General features: G+C 41.7%; 1 protein-coding gene across 1 annotated transcript in view; it reads right to left on the reverse strand.

Annotated features, from left to right (window-relative positions):
• Window positions 1–22,572, reverse strand: part of LOC129833283 (alpha-1,6-mannosylglycoprotein 6-beta-N-acetylglucosaminyltransferase B-like) — an 81,494-nt gene extending 58,922 nt beyond the window's left edge. The window contains exons 1-3 of the mRNA XM_055897752.1: window positions 22,052–22,572; window positions 20,289–20,401; window positions 2,971–3,118 (exon numbers count right to left, since the gene is read on the reverse strand). Coding sequence (XP_055753727.1) covers window positions 2,971–3,118; window positions 20,289–20,401; window positions 22,052–22,119 — 329 coding nt within the window. The 5' untranslated portion in view covers window positions 22,120–22,572. The remainder of the gene's footprint in view (window positions 1–2,970; window positions 3,119–20,288; window positions 20,402–22,051) is intronic.
• Window positions 22,573–23,272: the final 700 nt, after the last annotated feature.

Below are 23,272 nucleotides of genomic sequence, written 5' to 3' on the forward strand. Positions count from 1 at the left end.
AAGAAATGGGCAATGGTCTAGACCAGTGCTTTTGGTATACGTGTATGAGCATGGGTGTGGTATGTGTGTCTAAAATGCTGCATTACTTTGTGTAAAATCCCCCTCTATTATCAATTGACCATGTACTACCCTACGGGCAAGTGTTAGCCATCACTTCCTATTCCCTCCTATGAGGCAGCATGTCAGAACAGATGAGAGCCAGACACAGACAGAGCTGTCCTCTACACAGCACCAGACTGCAGCACAGACTGATCAGTATAGGAAACATTCCTGTGCCCAGACATATAATCCTGTCCTCCCTCCATAGAACACCACTAATACATTTACAATGGGTGTCTGGCCCTGGAGAACCATATACAGCATTAAAGAGAGAGAGACGGCTGATACCTTTTTAACTTCTTCTGGCTGCAAGCCCGACGTCGGTACACTTATGACAACAGCCAGCTCAAGTGCAGGGCGCGAAATTCAAAATATATATATTTTTAAATATTTAACTTTCACACATTAACAAGTCCAATACAGCAAATGAAAAGGTACACATCTTGTGAAACCAGCCAACATGTCCGATTTTTTAAATGTTTTACAGCGAAAACCGCACGTATATTTATGTTAGCTCACCACCAAATACAAAAAAAGGACAGACATTTTTCACAGCACAGGTAGCATGCACAAAGCCAATCAACTAACCAAGAACCAACCAAACTAACCAAGAAACAACTTCATCAGATGACAGTCTTATAACATGTTATACAATAAATCTATGTTTTGTTCGAAAAATGTGTATATTTCAGGTATAAATCAAAGTTTACATTGCAGCTACAATCAGAAATTGCACCGAAAGCAGCCATAATAATTACAGACACCAACGTCAAATACCTAATTACTCATCATAAAACATTTCTGAAAAATAAAGTGTACAGCAAATGAAAGACAGGCATCTTGTGATTCCAGCCAATATTTCCGATTTATTAAGTGTTTTACAGCGAAAACACAATATTACGTTATATTAGCTTACCACAATAGCCAGAAACACAAGCCATTCCCCAGTAGCAAAGGTTAGCGATCGTAACAAACCAGTAAAAGATATATAATTTTTGACTAACCTTGATATTCTTCATCAGATGATAGTCCTATAACATCAGGTTATACATACACTTATACATACACTTATGTTTTGTTCGAAAATGTGCATATTTAGAGCTGAAATCAGTGGTTATACATTACATTATCGTAGCTACTTTTTCCCACAACGTTCGGATATTTTTCTGACACTTTTTCTGACACACATATTCTGACCAAATAGCTATTCATAAACATAACTAAAAAATACATGTTGTATAGGAAATTATAGATCCATTAGTTCTTAATGAAATCGGCGTGTTAGAATTCTAAAAATAACTTCATTACGACATCCAGCTTCGGTATAGCTAGAGTACCCAAAAGCTGGGCGCCGACGACTAGTTCACATGTACGACAGATATATGAAATAGCATCATAAAATGTTTCCTACTTTTGCTGATCTTCCATCAGAATGTTGGACAAGGGGTCCTTTGTCAAGAACAATCGTTGTTTGGATTTAGAACGTCCATTTTCCCTCTTGAATTAGCAAGCGCACTAGCCAAGTGGCTCGAATCTCTCCATCGTCAACAAACTCAGAGAACGGAACACGGCAAAACTCCTGAAAAAAATTCTATAATCTGATTAAACTATATTGAAAAAACATACTTTACGATGATATGGTCACATGTATCAAATAAAATCAAAGCCGGAGATATTAGTCGTCCATAACGGCAGCTAAACAGAAGGCAAATCCAGGTGCCTCCTCGCGCTTTCCAGAAAACAGGAAATGGGTGACACGTTATACAAAGAGCTTGTATTCCACTTCAGACCAAGATAAACACTAAATTTCTTCTCTCACCGCCTCTTGACATCCAGGGGAAGGTCTATGAAGTGCATGTATACTAATACGTATCATGCCCATTAATAGGCAGGAAGTAGAACAGAGCCTCGATTTCAGACTTTCCACTTCCTGGTCAGGAAGTTTGTGCCAAATGAGTTCTGTTTTACTCACAGATATAATTCAAACGGTTTTAGAAACTAGAGAGTGTTTTCTATCCAATAGTAATAATAATATGCATATTGTACGAGCAAAAATTGAGTACGAGGCCGTTTGAAATGGGCACGAGGCCGTTTGAAATACTCAATACTGCCCCTGCAGCCCAAACAGGTTTTAAAGACCTAACAGTTGACTCTGAATGGCTCTGGGTTCTTTGTTTGTATCTGTTAAACTGCACCTTGGCTGAATTCTGAGCAGGTCACCAAGCAAACTAGACTTTATTACCAAAGGCAAACTGCTGAGGCCTAGAGATGCTCCCCCTTTTTCATAATCGCTTACAGTTAGGCTGACTTAAACAGCAATGAATGGCCTCTTTCCGACAACATTTAGGAACAAAATCCTCATCATTTCTATAGTACCTCCCAAAGAAGCCAATTAGATGCCTGTACATGATAGAATGTGAATAGTGGGAGTTATTTATGTTCTAACAATACTGTCTATTCTGGTGGTTAGAATCCATATCAAACATCCACAACTCTGCATCCTGGCAGTTAGCTTAACTCTCAGGCATAGTTTGAGCCGGGATTATTTTCCTGGTGTGAGACAGTGAGTGTAGGATCAGGGATGTCCAGAAGGGATGGTCAGAGTGTCAGACATGGGCAAACCTCGGCAGGAGGGAGCCTCTCAACCCCCTGTATGAGAGAGGTCCGTTGCCGTGGAGACAGAAGAGCAAACTCCAGGTTGTTAGCCTCTGCATGTCTGGTAGCGCAGCATCCCTGTCTGACTGTCCATGTCCACCCAATAACAGGGCAAATAGATAGGAAAATGTTGAGACTAACGAGACAACTTCTAGTTTAAATATCCTCCAATTATTTGTTTATATGCAGGCCTGCTACCAAACCCCAGAACCCTACCTGTCCAGTGCTGAGCTGAGCTCATCCAGTCTGTGGGAGTCTGTGGTGGTGTTGCCCAGTTTGGACAAAGTGTCCATCCTCTTCATGATGACCTCCAGCATATCACTGATCTTCCTCAGCACCCCGCGAGACTCTGGACCTCCCAGCACTGCCAACACACAGACACATACAGTAGGTCAGATAAGAGCACAAGGGCTGGGGTCAATTCAATTAGAAGGCTGTCAATTCAGGAAGTAAACTTAAATAACAATTCAAAATGTGGAAAAACTTCTCAAACTGAGGACTATTAAAAACTGAGGACTCGAAGCTACTTTTTTTAATGTTTCAATGTTTATTTAAAAGAAAATTAAAACCACTTTCTGAATTGACTGCCTTCAATTCATCCCTGAAGAGCAAAATACAGTTAAATCGAGTACAGGCATAACTGAATGACAATAGAGACTGAATACAATATGTAATTTGATTGAATATTTTTGGGTTGGATAGTTGGGGTAGTAGGCCTCGTCTCAGAGGAATGTTCCTCAGAGCCAGATGCTGATGACAGGTTGCCCTATGCTGGGCAGCTGGCATCAAACCCTCTCACCCACTGGGAGAACGGGGATCCGATGACGGGCCTTCAGTTGGTGGTGGTGGGGAGGTCGTTGGAAGACTTGATGCAAAACAGCAAGTGGGAGACGCAAGGTTTGAGATTCATGCCCATAGACCCTTTTCTAGTACACGACACACTGACTTCACGCATAGACGCACGAGACGCTTGGCTGCAGTCAGAAAGCCATCGCCATCTGCGCCTATTCAACGTAGATTTGTTTTTATTACTTCTGAACAACAACAAAAACATTTTGGGGTTCTCATGCGCCTTCAATGATGTTTTGATTCTTGCTTGAACAGTCGCTAAGATTATATTTGGTTGTGATCTTTGCAAAATAACTATTTTGGATGTAGCACTTGTTAGCTAGAATGCTAACACTCATTGATATAGTCTGTAGCAAAAGCTAACCAATACTGGTTAAGGTTGAAGTGTTTTCTAAGTATAATGCAGTTGGTTTGCGATGATGACACAAACATTATATTAAACAGGATATTTATACAAGCCTTAAAATCCAAAAGTAGTGTGAAATGCACTCATAAGCAACATGTAAAGAGAGGCATTTTTTTTTGCTGGCATTCTATAAGAACCCAGTGTTCTGCAAACAACTTGCGCACATCACCCCCGTGCGGCAACGTTTGCAAACACAGAAAGGGGTCTACTGGTTGAAAGAGATTAAAGTAATTATTGCACAAGTGAGTCCATAGGTTAATCAGCAACCGTGGTGGAATTGCCTTAGTGTGCCATGATCATAGGGTGAAGTTAATAGGTGAATGACATTCCACACGCTTGCTAATAGTAAAGGAAGAGGAGAGACCTGACACTATGCTGATGAGGTAAAATTATGACACTACCCTATAAATACCGGCTATACTGATGAGGTAATGTTATAGGCACTACCCTATAAATACCGGCTATACTGATGAGGTAATGTTATAGGCACTACCCTATAAATACCGGCTATACTGATGAGGTAATGTTATAGGCACTACCCTATAAATACCGGCTATACTGATGAGGTAATGTTATAGGCACTACCCTATAAATACCGGCTATACTGATGAGGTAATGTTATAGGCACTGCCCTATAAATACCGGCTATACTGATGAGGTAATGTTATAGGCACTACCCTATAAATACCGGCTATACTGATGAGGTAATGTTATAGGCACTACCCTATAAATACCGGCTATACTGATGAGGTAATGTTATAGGCACTACCCTATAAATACCGCCTATACTGATGAGGTAAAGTTATAGGCACTGCCCTATAAATACCGGCTATACTGATGAGATAATGTTATAGGCACTACCCTATAAATACCGGCTATACTGATGAGATAATGTTATAGGCACTACCCTATAAATACCGGCTATACTGATGAGGTAATGTTATAGGCACTACCCTATAAATACCGGCTATACTGATGAGATAATGTTATAGGCACTACCCTATAAATACCGGCTATACTGATGAGGTAATGTTATAGGCACTACCCTATAAATACCGGCTATACTGATGAGGTAATGTTATAGGCACTGCCCTATAAATACCGGCTATACTGATGAGGTAATGTTATAGGCACTGCCCTATAAATACCGGCTATACTGATGAGATAATGCTATAGGCACTGCCCTATAAATACCGGCTATACTGATGAGGTAATCTTATAGGCACTACCCTATAAATACCGGCTATACTGATGAGGTAATGTTATAGGCACTACCCTATAAATACCGGCTATACTGATGAGGTAATGTTATAGGCACTACCCTATAAATACCGGCTATACTGATGAGGTAATGTTATAGGCACTACCCTATAAATACCGGCTATACTGATGAGGTAATGTTATAGGCACTACCCTATAAATACCGGCTATACTGATGAGGTAATGTTATAGGCACTACCCTATAAATACCGGCTATACTGATGAGGAAATGTTATAGGCACTACCCTATAAATACCGGCTATACTGATGAGGTAATGTTATAGGCACTACCCTATAAATACCGGCTATACTGATGAGGTAATGTTATAGGCACTACCCTATAAATACCGGCTATACTGATGAGGTAATGTTATAGGCACTACCCTATAAATACCGGCTATACTGATGAGGTAATGTTATAGGCACTACCCTATAAATACCGGCTATACTGATGAGGAAATGTTATAGGCACTACCCTATAAATACCGGCTATACTGATGAGGAAATGTTATAGGCACTACCCTATAAATACCGGCTATACTGATGAGATAATGTTATAGGCACTACCCTATAAATACCGGCTATACTGATGAGGTAATGTTATAGGCACTACCCTATAAATACCGGCTATCCAGTCCTCGGGGGCCTGATTGGCGTCACAGTTTCCCCCCATCCCGAACAAACACACCGGATTTAAACAAACTGCATTTTTAACTGAAGTTCATGATTAGTTGATTATTGGAGTCAGGTGTGTTAGCTGGGGCACCAATCAGGCCCCCGAGGACTGGAGTTGCCCTGGGCTATGCTGATGCGTGAGATAGTGATGTGAATTATATGAGTTGACTAGATGAATGAAAAGTGACAATCCATTCAGTCCAGCCTTACTGATTGAATGTTCGTAAACGACATTACCAGACAGACAGACAGACAGACAGACAGTGATAGAGATCTGTTGTGTGGCTAACTGCTGTATTGACAAAGAGAACTGCCAGTTAAATCAGACATGTTGGAAGTACAAGCACCATTGCCTCTCTGATCCATACTGTCAGCATATCAGCATCATCCAAAATGAGTTAATCTAACTAAACAATCAATCCCTGGGCTAAGTACAACACAGAACCTAGGGGACAATCCTACTGCTTCCCCACTCCCACGGCCTATCCATTCTACAATATGAAGAATAAATTAAATCTAGAATCGGCTTCCTATTCCGCAACAAAGCCTCCTTCACTCATGCTGCCAAACATATCCTCGTAAAACTGACTATCCTACAGATCCTCAACTTCAGCAATGTCATTTACAAAATAACCTCCAACACTCTACTCAACTAATTGGATGCAGTCTATCACATTGCCATCCGTTTTGTCACCAAAGCCCCATATACTACCCACCACTGCGACCTGTACTCTCTCGTTGGCTGGCCCTCGCTTCATACTATTCGCCAAAACCACTGGCTCCAGGTCATCTACAAGTCTTTGCTAGGTGAAGCCTCGCCTTATCTCAGCTCACTGGTCACCATAGCAGCACCCACCCTTAGCACGCGCTCCAGCAGGTATATTTCACTGGTCACCCCCAAAGCCAATTCCTCCTTTGGCCGCCTTTCTTTCCAGTTCTCTGCTGCCAATGAATGGAACGAACTGCAAAAATCACTGAAGCTGAAGACTCATATCTCCCTCACTAATTTTAAGAACCAGCTGTCAGAGCAGCTCACAGATCACAGCACCTGTACATTGCCCATCTGTAAACAGCACATCCACCTACCTCATCCCTATACAATATTTATTTATTTTGCTCCTTTGCACCCCAGTATGTCTACTTGCACATTCATCTTCTGCACATCTATCACTCCAGTGTTTAATTGGTATATTGTAATTACTTCGCAAGTATGGCCTATTTATTGCCTTACCTCCCTTATCTTACCTCATTTGCACACACTTTATATAGACTTTTTTACTGTATTATTGACTGTATGTTTGTTTATTCCATGTGTAACTCTGTGTTGTCGTATGTGTCAAACTGCTTTGCTTTATCTTGGCCAGGTCGCAGTTGTAAATGAGAACTTGTTCTCAACTAGCCTACCTTTAAAAAGGTGAAATAAAATAAATAAAACTTAATGTATTTACAAAGGCTGCTTCACAATACAGATTCCCTCAAGATTGTATTTGAAATGCAATGCATTGCAGACTGTCACGATCGTCGTCCTCCTCATCTGAGGAGGAGTAGTAAGAAGGATCGGAGGACCAAAATGCAGCGTGATGATTATCCATTTTAATTAGAAAACAAAGAACAAAACAATAAACGGACAAACGAACAAAAACGCAACAGTCCCGTATGGTGACATACACAAAGACACAGAAACAGGAACAATCACCCACAACCCACAATACAAAACAGGATACCTAAATATGGTTCCCAATCAGAGACAACGACTAACACCTGCCTCTGATTGAGAACCATATCAGGCCAAACACATAGAAATAGACAAACTAGACATACAACATAGAATGCCCACTCAGATCACACCCTGACCAAACAAAACATAGAAACATACAAAGATGTTCCATGAATATCTCAGCCAGGCCCTGTGGTATTTTCGGTGCACCTTGACAAAACAACATCCAGGAGTTTCTCTGTTTTATTTATTTAACCTTTATTTAACTAGGCAAGTCAGTAAGAACAAATTCTTATTTACGATGACGGTCTACCAAAAGGCCTCCTGCGGGGACGGGGGCTGGGATTATTATTATTTTTTTAAACACCTTCATTTGACCTTCATTACTGAGGCAGAGAACACAGGGACAAACAGGAAGGGAACAAATTAGGCTGACATTTTTGTTTTTCCCCTTCTTTCTCGGCTCCAATTACCCATGACCCAGAGAGAGCAAGGGAACCAGAATGATGCTGTTAGCCCTCACCTGGTCAATGAAAGAGCCCGTAGCTATTAGACCAGGGTCAACTCAGTTCTCCACCACACCACACTCACATGTTACGGCCATGCTCTCCCTTATGTTTACCTAATGACTCTGCTCTAACTCCACAACGGAGATTTTATTAACTAAAGAGCACAACCAAGTCAAACAGAATGTTGAATCAATATAACCAGCTCTGCAGTTAAATGAGAATAGTACAGCTTCTGGTTAACAAGCTGTTAAGAGTACTGTTCCTTTAAGGTCATTGTACCAAAAGTCTAGATACAAAACTAAATAATAGCCTTAACCTTAACCCAACACTGACCGACAACAGCCCCAAAATGTTGTGATTGTGGTGTGAATGAAATAGAGCTTCACCTCTATGTGGTCATTCATCAAGCGTATTAGGCTCTTAAAAATGCATTGTGTGCAGACTCACTTGCTTTCACTGTCAGACTTCATTTGTCACCGTCTAACAGAAAGTCTCCTTTGTCAGAAAAAACGAAACAGTTTTAAATTAAACCACACAACAAAACAAACTCAGGAGTAAGTACTTAAATCAGGGGGGAAAACTGATTAGAATGGAATTGATCTTCCTGCACTGGAGATTCACGGTGTGTGTGTGTGTGTGTGTGTGTGTGTGTGTGTGTGTGTGTGTGTGTGTGTGTACAAGTGTGCCCGTGTGACATGTGTCAAATATACAGACACACTTTTGTCTAAAATGTCTTCCTTTCATCCTGTCATGGTTACATCTTCCATACCTGTCTAGAGATAATAAATAAAACATGGTAGATAGGCTTCTCTTCATTCACTAAGGCTGACAGCAGGGGCTGTTCATACAGTTGAATTCGGAAGTTTACATACACCTTAGCTAAATACATTTTCACAATTCCTGACATTTAATCCTAGTAAAAATTCCCTGTCTTAGGTCAGTTAGGATCACCACTTTATTTTAAGAATGTGAAATGTCAGAATAATAGTAGAGAGAATGATTTATTTCAGCATTTATTTATTTCATCACATTCCCAGTGGGTCAGAAGTTTACATACACTCAATTAGAATTTGGTAGCATTGCCTTTAAATTGTTTAACTTGGGTCAAACGTTTCAGGAAGCCTTCCACAAGCTTTCCGCAATAAGTTGGGTGAATTTTGGCCCGTTCCTCCTGACAGAGCTGGTGTAACTGAGTCATGTTTGTAGGCCTCCTTGCTCCCACACGCTTTTTCAGTTCTGCCCACACATTTTCTATAGGATTGAGGTCACGGCTTTGTGATGGCCACTCCAATACCTTGACTTTGTTGTCCTTAAGCCATTTTGCCACAATGTTGGAATTATGCTTGGGGTCATTGTCCATTTGGAAGACCTACTTGCGACCAAGCTTTAACTTCCTGACTGATGTCTTGAGATGTTGCTTGAATATATCCACATAATTTTACTTCCTCATGATGCCATCTATTTTGTGAAGTGCACCAGTCCCTCCTGCAGCAAAGCATCCCCACAACATGATGCAGCCACCCCCATGCTTCACGGTTGGGATGGTGTTCTTCATCTTGCAAGCCTCCCCCTTTTTCCTCCAGACATAACGATGGTCATTATGGCCAAACAGTTCTATTTTTGTTTCATCAGACCAGAGGACATTTCTCCAAAAAGTATGATCTTTGTCCCCATGTGCAGTTGCAAACCGTAGTCTGGCTTTTTAATGGCGGTTTGGAGCATGGTTTCTTCCTTGCTGAGCGGCCTTTCAGGTGATGTAGGACTCGTTTTACTGTGGATATAGATACGTTTGTACCCGTTTCCTCCAGCATCTTCACAAGGTCCTTTGCTGTTGTTCTGGGATTGATTTGCACTTTTCGCACCAAGGTACGTTCATCTCTAGGAGACAGAACGCGTCTCGTTCCTGAGCGGTATGACGGCTGCGTGGTCCCATGGTGTTTATACTTGCGTACTATTGTTTCCCCAGATGAATGTGGTACCTTCAGGAGTTTGGAAATTGCTCCCAGGGATGAACCAAAATTGTGGAGGTCTACTATTTTCTTTCTGAGGTCTTGGCTGATTTCTTTTGATTTTCCTATGATGTCAAGCAAAGAGGCACTGAGTTTGAACGTAAGCCTTGAAATACATCCACAGGTACACCTCCAATTGAGTCAAATTATGTCAATTAGCCTATCAGAAGCTTCTAAAGCCATGACATCATTTTATGGAATTTTTCAAGCTGTTTAAAGGCACAGTCAACTTATTGTATGTAAACTTCTGACCCACTGTAATTGTGATACAGTGAATTATAAGTGAAATAATTTGTCTGTAAACAATTGTTGGAAAAATTACTTGTGTCATGCACAAAATAGATGTCCTAACCGACTTGCCAAAACTATAGTTTGTTAACAAGAAATTTGAGGAGTGGTTGAAAAACGAGTATTAATGACTCCAACCTAAGTGTATGTAAACTTCCGACTTCAACTGTACATACATAGAATGCACATCCATTTAAATGAAATCCCCAGACTGGACCAGTTTGGCAACAACAGGACTCAAAGGAGAGGGAGGGAGATCTGTAATGTACAGAAACACTTCAAAGAACATCTCCCTTATTTTCCTGGTAATAACTGTTATAGAATGCTGAAAGACAGCATATGCTCGCCCTACAGTAATGCTAGGGATTGAAATAATTCAACTACAGCAAAAAAAGTAATTCATAGTTTTCAATATCAAGAGTAATTCTATTGATGCATTTGTTCAACGAGAGCATGAGGCTTACAGAGACGGTCTCTCAACCAGAGTAGAGGCTATAAAGCAGATGCCAAGTTCCAGGGAGGCTCTCCCTGCCGCTGGGCTTTGAGTCTAGGGGGAACTGGAACGTAGCTTCACAATAACGACGCTTCTCACACGTTTCGCCCATAAATCATCATTATGGAAACTAACACCCCTCCCACACAGTACATTTTAGAATTATTTTATATATGTTCGCAATCTATTGTTCATCAACTACCTCTATTTATTGCTCCAGCGACTAGCCTATCCCCTGGAGGAGAACAGGCTAATGTGTTTTCACCAAGTCCTGCGCTGTTAGTGGTTTCAGCAGCCGGTTTGCCGATAGTATCTGTGTGCTAATATGGGCCATTGCCATGTCATTCCTCATCTACTGGTTAATAAAGGGCCCATTTAACAAGAACTAATCTCCTTTAACGACTCCATTTCGTAAGTGCCACAACACAATCGATTTTATGAACAAATTCTAATTAGATAGCCATACTGTAGCAAGCTGAGAGCGGAGCACTGGTCGGCTAGTCTCATTTCACTGTGCCTCCACCCCCGTTTTGAACTAGCTCGCCCCAAATGGGACTGGTCACATAGATGGACAGCAAACAGACTTTCACTCTATTTTCTTTTTTTACGGTTCGCTGTGCTATGGGTTGTTAGAAACGGAAAAAAGAATTAGCTTACATTCACCACTTTTTTCATAACACTTATGTTTCTTGCCAGCTAGGATGAGAAACATCTGTTCATAGGAAGAATTAATTAGATCAGTGTAGTACTTTTCCGAGCAGCTTTGCATGAACAGTTACTAATTGTCTGCTCTCTCATTGACTTTTAGTAGGGACACATATTAACATTATAGGTCCTGAGAGTCTGGCGTCTGAACTACAACGGTTTCCTGCAGCCCGTCATCAGAGCCTCTGAGGTGAGGACAGATAATAAGTTCAGAAACCAGAGGGGCTCCTAGTGGGTTAATAAGGCATGTATGACTCAATGGTGTGAAGTGAATATTGCCCTGGTTGGCAATATAATGCCATAGTACTAATCAAATTCCAACTTGGTTTATTGATCACTCCAGCTAAGATTAATTTAGCTGAGAGCTCTTACTGCCTGGAGACTGTTAGATCTGAATCTGAGCCGCATGTAATTTAGATTGAAATACAAGTGTTCAGATAGATGAAAGCCTTGCCAAAGGGCACTCCCACATAAGTTATTATTTTGCGTTTCATCCAGACCTTTCCAGAAAAGAACATGTCCCTCTCTGCGAAGCACTGTAAGAGCCTGTGTACTTCATTCTGAAAATAATATTAACCTTTTACTGTAGTGGGCTATATCAGGGTCACACAGAGTGTTTCTTGGTAGTCTTAAACAAATCTACTTTGAAACAAACGTATACACCTCACACAGATGGTTATGGGCTTAAAAAAAGAAGACACCTGTATGTACCATGTCAGATGTAGAGATGAAATGTATTACATTTTGAGTTTGCCTCCCAATATTACACATCACAGAAGACTGAAATATAGCAACACTTTTTGTTTTTTAATCATGTTTATTAATTATGGAATTATGACAAATATTAATAACATTCCACTTATGAAGCCACTAGAGGGCGATTTGGTCATTTGACTGCAGGAAACTACAATAGCATGAGACATGCTATGCGTCATTGCGAGCTAACATAACAACCGTGAGCAGTCATCTTCCTAGCTTTTGGGCAGTAATGCTCATCAAAATGTTTGTGGCATGGATCATGAAATCTAGTCAATTTAAACAAATCTATCACTGGAAAATTGGCAAAAGATAGAAAAACATGGCCACCATTGTGGTGTAGGCAACAGAACAGCATCATCCATGCCCTGTGTGTGCATACAGTACGCTGTAATCCAGTAAGGCTTCAGACACACAAACATGATACAGTTTAATGCTTGTGTTTGCCATGCCATGCTTTGCCTAATGTCAACCTCTGTGTTGCCTTTGCTACTGTGGCTGTCTGTGGGCATCCTTTCCTCAGCCTCTTGTGGTGGGTGTGGACTTGGGCTGACACTCCAGCAGCATCACAGAGGGATGGCTCTATTGTGTCTCATCACACTGCGCTAATCCTGCAGACACACTCGCTCCAACATCCGGATGATGTATTTATTAGCCTTGTGAAAATCCCTCATTTGTTATTTAAACAGTGCGTATATGTTTGGACTGATTAAGTAAATTCATGACTTAATCGTGAGACGAAATCAATACCTGCCAAGTATGTGTAATAGATGACTAAGTGTGTGTGTGTGTGTGTGTGTGTGTGTGTGTGTGTGTGTGTGTGTGTGTGTGTGATGAGATGCCAGGTGAGGGGGGAGTAGAGGAAAAAGGACTGCTGCTGAGGAGAGAGAGAGTAGGATGAGATAAAGAAAGTGCTATAGTCTAGGGTTGGGAATTGCCTTCATGGTACGATATTATCACCATACTTAGGGGCCGATACGATATGTATTGCAATTCTCACGATTCTACAGTATATGTACTGTGTGAGAGCAAAATTTACAAGATTATAACACTGTTATTGCATCAAATGGTTGTTTTATGCAACAGAATAGAGTTCTTAGTACTCTATTGTGTCTGTGAACTGAGAGTGGGCTTTTGGGGCTCAGTGCTGACAGTAGATTTACGATGCCTTAGGTGATAAACCTAACAAGCCACATTCCACTCATGTGAGGCAGATTGCTCTGGTCTGACTGGAAGGTACCATGGAGAGATGGCGCCGGTATGGGTAATGATGAGGGGAACCTTGTTTTGGGGGAAAGATCCTGGTTTCCACACAATGAGAACAGTCTTTACAGCAGATACTGCCTGCTGTGAATTATTCATTTATTTCATACGAATCCTAACCTTGTGACCCATTCCACACATCTTTTGTCATGTAGACTAAGGAGGAGGGCCTTTACTATAGAAGATAGTTGTATCCTTTGTGTCGGGGCTCTCAACAAATCATCTAGGGGTGGTTCGTCGACCAGCCATCATTATTGCAGATCACTCACATCATTCACTTGTGTGTGTGTGACTTGCTCTCCTTATTAATAAGTGAATAAAGTCTAAGTATAACTCTGACTTGTGTGATAAGTTTGTCTCTCCTCATTTGATAATAAAGAAATAACCACCACAATTGTGATTTAATACTTGGATTTTATTGCGATTTGATGTTCCAAACATAATGCCCATTATATGTCGGCTGCAGAGGATGCTGGTGGGAGTAGCTTTAGGAGGATGGGCTCATTGTAATGGCTGGAATGGAACAAAGGACACAGAGTCCAACGTTGTTTCCAGATGTTTTATGTTTGATACCATTCCAATAATTCCATCCTGGTCTTTACAATGAGCCTGTCCTCCTATAGCTCCTCCCACCAGCCTCCTCTGGTCTGCTGCAGAGAGACAAGAGAGAGCATGAGAAAATTAGTTTTGATCAGTCAGGGAAATAAGTGCTGAAGGCATGTTGGCTCACTATTTAAAAAGATGGAGAACAAGCTGTAGGAGGAAAAATACAGGTTTTAGCACAGGTACAGCCGACTAATGCTACCTACAGTAGCAAAAAAAGAGACAAATATCGATAAAATATATTCAATGTCTTGGCTATAACATGCACAGACAGACACACATACCTGACCCTGTATTGAATTGTTGGTGGTTTCCACATAAAACATTACATTTATGCATATCCCTATTGACAATTCAGTTTTTCAAAGGGTATTGTACATGATTGTGTACAACTGAGAAATGTTGGTACATATAACTCGAGAGTACTGTGTGTGGTGTGTGGTTTTCCTGGTTGAGGACCCTTGGGGTGTCAGTCCCTCCCCCCTCTCACCTGCTAGATTGGTAGATTCACACTCCCCCTAGCCCTGCTGCTCTCACTCCTCATACGAATATTCATTAACAGGAAGACTGATTGAGATTGAGTTGCTCTAGTGTACCCAGCAGCCATGGGGGAGCTGACCGAACCAGAACCTATTAGAGCCGACAACCTCTGTCACTTATCCTCTCTCTCCTCATTTCACCTGACAGCCCAGAAAGAGGAAGCTATCTGCACTAATGTATCTGTCTATGCTTCTCCACAGCTTCAATTAAAAACCTGCCTCTTCCTCCTATTAACCTCACCTCCCCCTACAGACAACATACACAGACACAATCAAACCCAAAACACATTTTAGGAGAACCACAAGCAAGTTGAAGGCCATTCTTCTTCATTGGTATGAATGGCATACATAAGGTGGAACTAGATGGGGAGCTTTTATGTAGATACTAACAATGTTTACATTCAGCATTCAGTTCACATTTGACCTCCCACCACCACCATTCTTATGTTCTGATAGAACGTGTGGCCCGGTATTTTCAGGGTAAATAAGAAATCGGACCCCACCAACAACACAAAGAGGGGAACTGCTGAGTCAGGGACTCTGCACAAGAACCGCTGATAGGCTTCTGATTCAATGTAATGCACACACACATCCAGTTCTCACACACACACACACTCCTTCAAACTATACATACTGACTACTGTGTTCAGCATTAGGCATTCATGTTGCCATTCAGAGGGTGAATGGGCAAAACAAAAGATTTAAGTGCCTTTGAACGGGATATGGTAGTAAGTGCTAGGCGCACTGGTTTGAGTGTGCCAAGAACTGCAATGCTGCTGGGTTTTCACACTTAACAGTTTCCCCTGTGTGTAGCAACAATGGTCCACCACCCAAAGGACATCCAGCCAACTTGACACAACTGTGGGAAGCATTGGAGTCAACATGGGCCAGCATCCCTGTGAAATGATTTCGACACCTTGTAGAGTCCATGCCCGACGAATTGAGGCTGTTCAGAGGTCAAAGGGGATGCAACTCAATGTTAGGAAGGTGTTCATAGTATTTTGTACACTCATTGTATACTTGAACACTCCAGGGAACTAATTCACAACATTTCAATTTGACATTTTAGTCATTTAGCAGGCGCTCTAATCCAGATTGACTTCCAGTTTGTTATACAACTCTAAAAAGGTTTGCACTGTAATTTTACCTATTTGTTTCTCTTCTAGAAATAATTTTGTGAGAACGCAAGGAAAATCCCTTCATGACTGTGACAGTGTTTTCACTGGATGAAGGTTTGATCAATCAACACAAAATCAAGATGACTGTAAATCTTTTCAGCTGCTCAAGATGAGGAATTTTTGAGGTTTCTCCCCTCTCCTCTCTTCTCTGCAGAACCCCATGCCTTCTTACCCTGGTGGATGCCATCAGATCTGCTAAGAATCAAAAACATTTGTGCAGCCGCCCTACCCGTAGAACCATGGTATTTTTCTTCAGCAAAATGTCACTGCCTATCATGGAAAATAGAGTGAGAAAGATCTGTACAACATGGCTGTCGTGAGCTTTTCAAAATCCAACAGAAAAGCATCTGTCTCTTTGTCTGGCCACCCTGATGGAAGCTCATGTCTTCTTTAGTCACAGCAGCTCACCTCAGTACAGCATGCTGGATCTCCTGTAATGTCTCTCTGTCCGTGGGGACTATACATGCATGCTATAACAAAGGCAAATTATTAACTTTTTTTCAAAACCACTTCTGAGAAGACCGCCCTCTGTTTCAAGTGTGCCATTTCTTTCACTGAGGCAATGTATGTTTTTTAGAGACCTGTACTGTAAAAAGCCACTTTGAGAATTCAGTTAATTGCTCTATTTTAGGGAGTGATGACTGCTGAGCTACACAATACATGGTCTATCATTGTCAGGAACGCGTCACTGAACATAGCTGCAGTGGAAGTCTTAACACGATGGATTTAACTGTATTATTAGCATTTCAATGAACATGTGAACACATTGTGACAAGATAGCCATGACATTGAATGAAGGTCAAATTAGATGTCAATTTCACTCTTGTACATCCTGCAAAATAGTTCATGAACTCTCTCTGTTTCTGCCCAACCACTATGTTTTCTGACGCAATACGTGACCTACTATGTGTTACAAAATGTAGGGGAAAACAACGGGTGAGAGTTCATGAGTTATTACCCCTCACTTGGCCTCCGGGCCTAATACGTGTGTGAGCCAGTCTACTTCCCTGGCCCCATATTTACGCCAGACTCCTCCTGTTAATTAGATGTGTACCAACATCCATCAGTGGCATTTTGCTGAGAGAGCACCTTAGGCCTAGAACACAAACACACTGTGCACACAGCTACAGTGCATTAATTGAGTGACTGAGTGAATAGACACACAGAAGCTTCATAATGGGTGGTTCCTTAAAGGATGCTACAGCACTGTACCTAGCTCTGATTGAGTGTGTATAGCTAGTCTGATAGAATAGCTACTCAGATTGAGTCTATAGAACAGCACAATGGAGCTTCTGCCTCTCATCTCTCAGCAGTACAAGGGGGATAGACAAAATATGTTTACATCCAAACTACTGTACTGTATATCAACCATTTAAACAGCATCAGCCTCCCAAGGGCAAATCTTGGAGCTCATGAACTTTACCCTTTCTCCATCTACCCAACAGCCAGACAGGGCCACGTTAATAGCCCTTATGGAAAAATGGGTCTCCGTGAGGGAGGGCTTCAAAGACATTATTAGAAGCCCCTGGAAACCCTCTGCAGCCTTTAAGATAGAGAGGATCAAATGTTTCCCTATTTCATAGCTTCGTCCTTTCCAGGAAATAGTCCCCCACCACATCATTAGTTTCACGTTCCATGAAAGACCACCTGCATAATGCAGGTTAGCATTTATTGGTATGACTCATGTGCTGGAGGCAGCTCTGCTCAGTGGTCACTAGCTGGCCCAGCCACAAAGTCATACAACCCCAACCACACTGCTAAACCTAATGCCTAACACTAACCTACATTTTGTTTTCAGTCATTTTTACAATATAGCTCATTTTGACTTTGCAGCTGGCACATCTAGTGGATATCCCTCAGTTCTGCATCACGGACAAGACTCACCCCCAAAAATGTTAACCTGCACCAATAATGGGGTAAACGTTTGTACAGACACATTATTTCAGAGGCCTAATGGGTGTCGCCAGGTAAAGCAACGGGACAGAAAAAGCAAATAGTACAATATTGTACGATCAATAAGAATTGAGCAACAGCAGTCACTGTGAATAGCCTACAATATATTGATTGGTATTGATGTTGACTCAGACAGGTCTGAATTGATACATATATCAATAAGTGGAGGTAACTGAAATGTAAGATTCAAACTGTCTGTATGAAACCTTAGGAATCTATTCTATTTCATTGTTGGGTATCAATTCTGTATAACATTGTGTATATCCCCAGTGTGGTCACTAATCCGACCAGGTAGAATCCTACAACAGAGCCTGTATGCCTGCTAATTCTCTCCCTGTCCACACAACAAGCCAATAAAGCCCTAGACAAACAGATCATCCAATGTAAATAGCATCAAAGCTTGCATGGCTGGATACTATACAGACAGGATCTGGGCAGAATCTACAAACGATTCATTGATTTGTAGTCCTCCCACTAGCCTACAGCAGCATCATTTATGGTATAGTAGTATACCGTATCTGTTTAATTTAGACTTCTCTGAAAGAACATTATGGACAAGATGTAATGATAGGCTCAGGCTGCCTCTAATGACTGTATTGTCTATAATGAACAGAAAACAGTAGACTGTCCTAACACAGTTTTGTTGAGGCTTTATCTTGTGGTTGCATTGTAAGTGAGTTCCATTATAAAAACAAACTGCTGAGGGAGAGTGAACTGTTCACTGGGGAACGCCTTTCATCAAGCAACCTTCTCTTCCCTACGTTAGAAACCAGTCTGTTGGGTTTCCTCATTTTTATACTTCCTCTCCCGTCCATCTACATCTAAACTCCTCCTCTATCAACTACGGGTCCGTTCATGAGCTCTACTAAAAGGCTTATTACTGTCACAGTCAATCTGGGATATATTTCTATGCTCAGTTGGTCTAATGCGTAAAAATGTCCCCCATTTACTTGATCCCTATCCTTTTTCCTTCGTCTTGCAAAACACAAATTGTGCGTGTGCACTAAAAGATCCTTATCACTAAAGCAGATTACACAGTCAACAGGCTCTCTGTGTCACTCCTGGGGCCAGAAGTAGCTGATGTGGTGTCTAGTATCCTGGTGCTGCTCCAATGAACACTGACCTCCATCCTTCCCATTCAATACACACACACACACACACACACACACACACACACACACACACACACACACACACACACACACAGAGACACACACAGACACAGACACACACAGACACACACACACAGAGACACACACACAGAGACACACACAGACACAGACACACACAGACACACACAGACACACACACACACACACACACACACACACACACACACACACACACACAGACACAGACACACACAGACAGAAGCTCAGAGTTTACTTAGCAAGGCTTTCCCTGGTTGGGTAGCAGGCAGTGTTTAATGAGCTGAGGGCCAAATGCCTTCCCTAGACTGCAGCCTGTGAGTGGTTAATTTATCAGGCAGCGTTCCAGCCTTCCTCTGCCTGCCCACGTCCCTCTCCCAATCTCTCTCTCTCTGCTGGGGTTGGCGTGCAGCACAGCGGATTACATTATATGAAGATTATCCATCACTTATGGATTTTATCCACAGTGTGGAGGACAGAGAGTGATTCTGCTTTAGATCAGGCTTTCACACAGACAAACAAGCTGTCACTAGAGATTCCTACTGTACTGTATTATCACTGCACTGCAGCAGCATTTAGGTCTACAAGCATGCATCACTGCTGAACAAACCATAAAGCAAATCATCTGTAAAACAACAGGAATAATTCTGAGTTCTCTTGACTTTCTATTGTTCTGTTGGGTGGTTATGTCACCTAATAATGCCCACATTGCCCTATGAGGATGACACAGTGTCAGAGTGCCAGGCTGTAATAAAGCTGAGAGGCAACAGTGCCCAAGCTAACATTGACTCTTCTAAATGATCTGTGCACTGTGATATAAATGCAGGGGCACATAGCACAAACACAGATAACGTGCTCCGAAAATTAAGAGCCTGCTTTCCCAGAGCACGGAACACTGACTAGGGTGAATACTAAAGACCTGGAGGGGGTGACATCTTAGCAAGACTACAGGGAGGTGAGGGGAGGATAACAAGACCCACATCACCATCTCCCCAGCCCCCCTAACCCCCACCTGGTGAACAGCAGACTGATGAGGTCTGTCAGCCGGCTGCCTGCAATCAAGGGCTTCTGCTGCACTGAGCATGTTCATCCGTGTTTATTGTGTGCAGAGAACGTATGTAGTCAGAGGCTGCCAGGCTTTACCGAGAGAGAGACGCTGTAATGTCTGTTTTCTGGAGCTTACCTTCGGCCCGCATGGTGAAGGGAGTGTCTCCGGGTCGCTTGGCCGAGAACTGCCCCCCCAGGGAGGTCATTAGGAAGCACAGGCTGAAGAAGCCGATCCCCGCCACAAAGATCCTGCAGGGACAGGGACCAGGGCAGCCAGGAGACAGAGAGCAAGACTCAGGGTTAGAACTCAGGGGGAACAATAAGAGAAAAATGAGGGAGTTAAGGCAGGGGAGAAGAGAAGAGGGGGGGGTCAACTGTCAGAATGAAAGCAAAAGAGCTGTACAGTACAAAAGGAATGGGGCACAGGAAGATGATGCAAAATAACAAAGAAACTTAAAGATGACAAGTTTGAATTCGATGCCCATTGGTCTAACGCGTTGCAATTCTTTTCATGGGGTTAGTCATGGGCACCTCACATAGCTCGGCAAACGGGAGCTGATGGCATCATGAAAACAAATTATTTTACTTTGTTTTTTTGAGTCCACTTCGGTTTCACTTAGTGTTTTGATCCTATCACTGCATTTCTTGCCATTTAACAGAGTGCAGAAAATTCAATTGTCGAGACTAGAGATGGATGAATTATCAATCAATCATCATTCTTAACTAATCTACCTACGGTAATGCTGGGGATCTGGTTGTGGACAAAGGTAAATGGCATATTACATACAGTACATGGGTCTTGTGTACTACACAAAGCATGAAAAGTCAACTTAAATTATAACATTAAGGATTACAGTTGCATATTTGTGACTGCAACCACAATCACTGTAGACAATTTCAAATGTTCAGAATGGTGGGTGGAAATTAATGCTCATAACAGATGCCTTTCAAACTGTAGATGACATCCTTGCGTGAGAAAAGTGATCCACTGAGAAATGCTCATGCAAATGTTGAAATATTTGAAACCCTTCCCGTCCATTCCTCCAGAGGAGAGCTAGATTTACATATTACACACCACAGCTCACATCACTTGCTGCTCATTTAACACGGGTTATGATATTGCTTTCTTTCTTCTCATCCTAAGGGTAGCCCTTTAAAAGAGAGCTTTATTTAATTCAGAGGAAATATTATACTCACTGTCCAATATTTGGGCTAATGGTGAAGAGCTGAGTATTGCGCTCATGAAAGTTAAAACTAGTGTGAGCAGAAATACACATAACTAGTTGATATCACCTACTGCATGCTGATGATCTGCTCCTTTGTGTGTTTGCATGCCACCGAACACATTCTACACACCAATGAACTCATTCACAGTAGACACAAGCCTAACTGCTTTTACAGTGCTAGTGCTGGCAGAGTTCAGGTTTACTAGAGCGATCAGAGTATGCCCAAGAGCTCAAACAATGCAGTGATCCATATTGACTCAAGTATCAAGTGCATAGGCCTACTGTATAGGTACATGCATGTCATTCTATGTACAGGGGGAAATACAGGCAAACTACTGTCGTAATATGTAGTTCAAATGTTGTCTTGTTGTGCACTATCTGCAATGCACCTTGATCTGTTATGCCGTTAGCCTACTCCTTGCTTTTATGAGGTTGTCATAACATGTTTCTGACATGACAGATCCATTTTCACACCTCTATGACATCACAGGTGTGTACTCCTGTCAAGGCAACCTGACCACTGTGAGTTTGTTGTAGTCTACTCATGACGTTCCCATTTTCATAAGGTTAACAACAAAAAAATCCAACTCAATTTCAGACTTAGTCTACACTGAGAGAGAACACTGCCTGTACATCGAGACCACAGAACAGTAGCCTACATGTAAATGCTTACCTGAATGGTTTGAACGTCAGAAGACATCTTCTCACCATAGTTGAATAGTCTGTGTTCACAGCACTCATTTTCCGGAGAAGGAGAAAACGCAAAGAGCCCCCAACATTGTGTATATTTCACAAAGTGTCCTAAGCGCAAACATAAACATAGTAATTATTAACTAATAGAGCTTTAAAAATATCGATACATCGACTTCGGAATCGGATAACCAATACTGCACGTGCTTGGTTCAGTAAAGTTCGGCAGGAATACACTCCGCTTACCCAGCTGCATACAATAGTTTGCTTCCGCTGAGTTTAAATTAGTCCGTAAATTAAGCCTGACTCCGGAGTCCTAGCCGTTCTGTCGGAAAAACACAAGTAATATTGTTCACTCCTCTCCTTGTTAACATGGTAAACGTGTATGTGTTTCAAGTTGGGAAAAGGGTAGCAGAGTTATCGAGCGTAAAAGTCCATTGCTCACCGGTGAGCACACAATGTGTGCTAGACACCATTCGCTTTCTGGCGGTGTATTTCCAGATTGTGCAAGTAGCCTAGTTTTCAGTACAGCGCCATCTAACGAGTGATGCATACAATCAAAAGTTTCAGTATTGCAGGACAAATGACTCCTGTTTTCATAAAAATGTCCTAGTCAGCCCTGCACAGAAGCCTAAATCAAAATAGCAGTGAATGAGTCTCTAGAATAGAAAGCCAACATCATAGATAGCCTAGTTCCTACAGTTTTCATTTAAAAGCACACAAGCTATTAAAAAAAAATGCATGTTTAGTCTTTGGACAGTATAATTTACTTTAAACTTAGAATAGAAAGCCAACATCATAGATAGCCTAGTTCCTACAGTTTTCATTTAAAAGCACACAAGCTATTCAAAAAATATATATGTTTAGTCTTTGGACAGTATAATTTACTTTAAACTTACATACCAGCTTTTTTCACATCCGTTGACGCTGTGGCCTACTTTTTTACTTTCAGCACCATGGCCAGTTCCCTTAGCCGTCAGCAGCTGAGCAGACAAACTCAGCAAAAAAAGAAACGTCCCTTTTTCAGGACCCTGTCTTTCAAAGATAATTCGTAAAACTCCAAATAACTTCACAGATCTTCATTGTAATTAACGCAGTTAAAAGTGAGAGGGCATTTCTTTTTTTGCTGAGTTTATCAACAGCAACACTGGTCTGAATGGGAGGACACTCAAACCAAGTCTCGTATCGACAGCTGCAGTGTGAC

The sequence above is a fragment of the Salvelinus fontinalis genome, chromosome 34 (genome assembly GCF_029448725.1).
Source record: "Salvelinus fontinalis isolate EN_2023a chromosome 34, ASM2944872v1, whole genome shotgun sequence".
NCBI lineage: Eukaryota > Metazoa > Chordata > Actinopteri > Salmoniformes > Salmonidae > Salvelinus > Salvelinus fontinalis.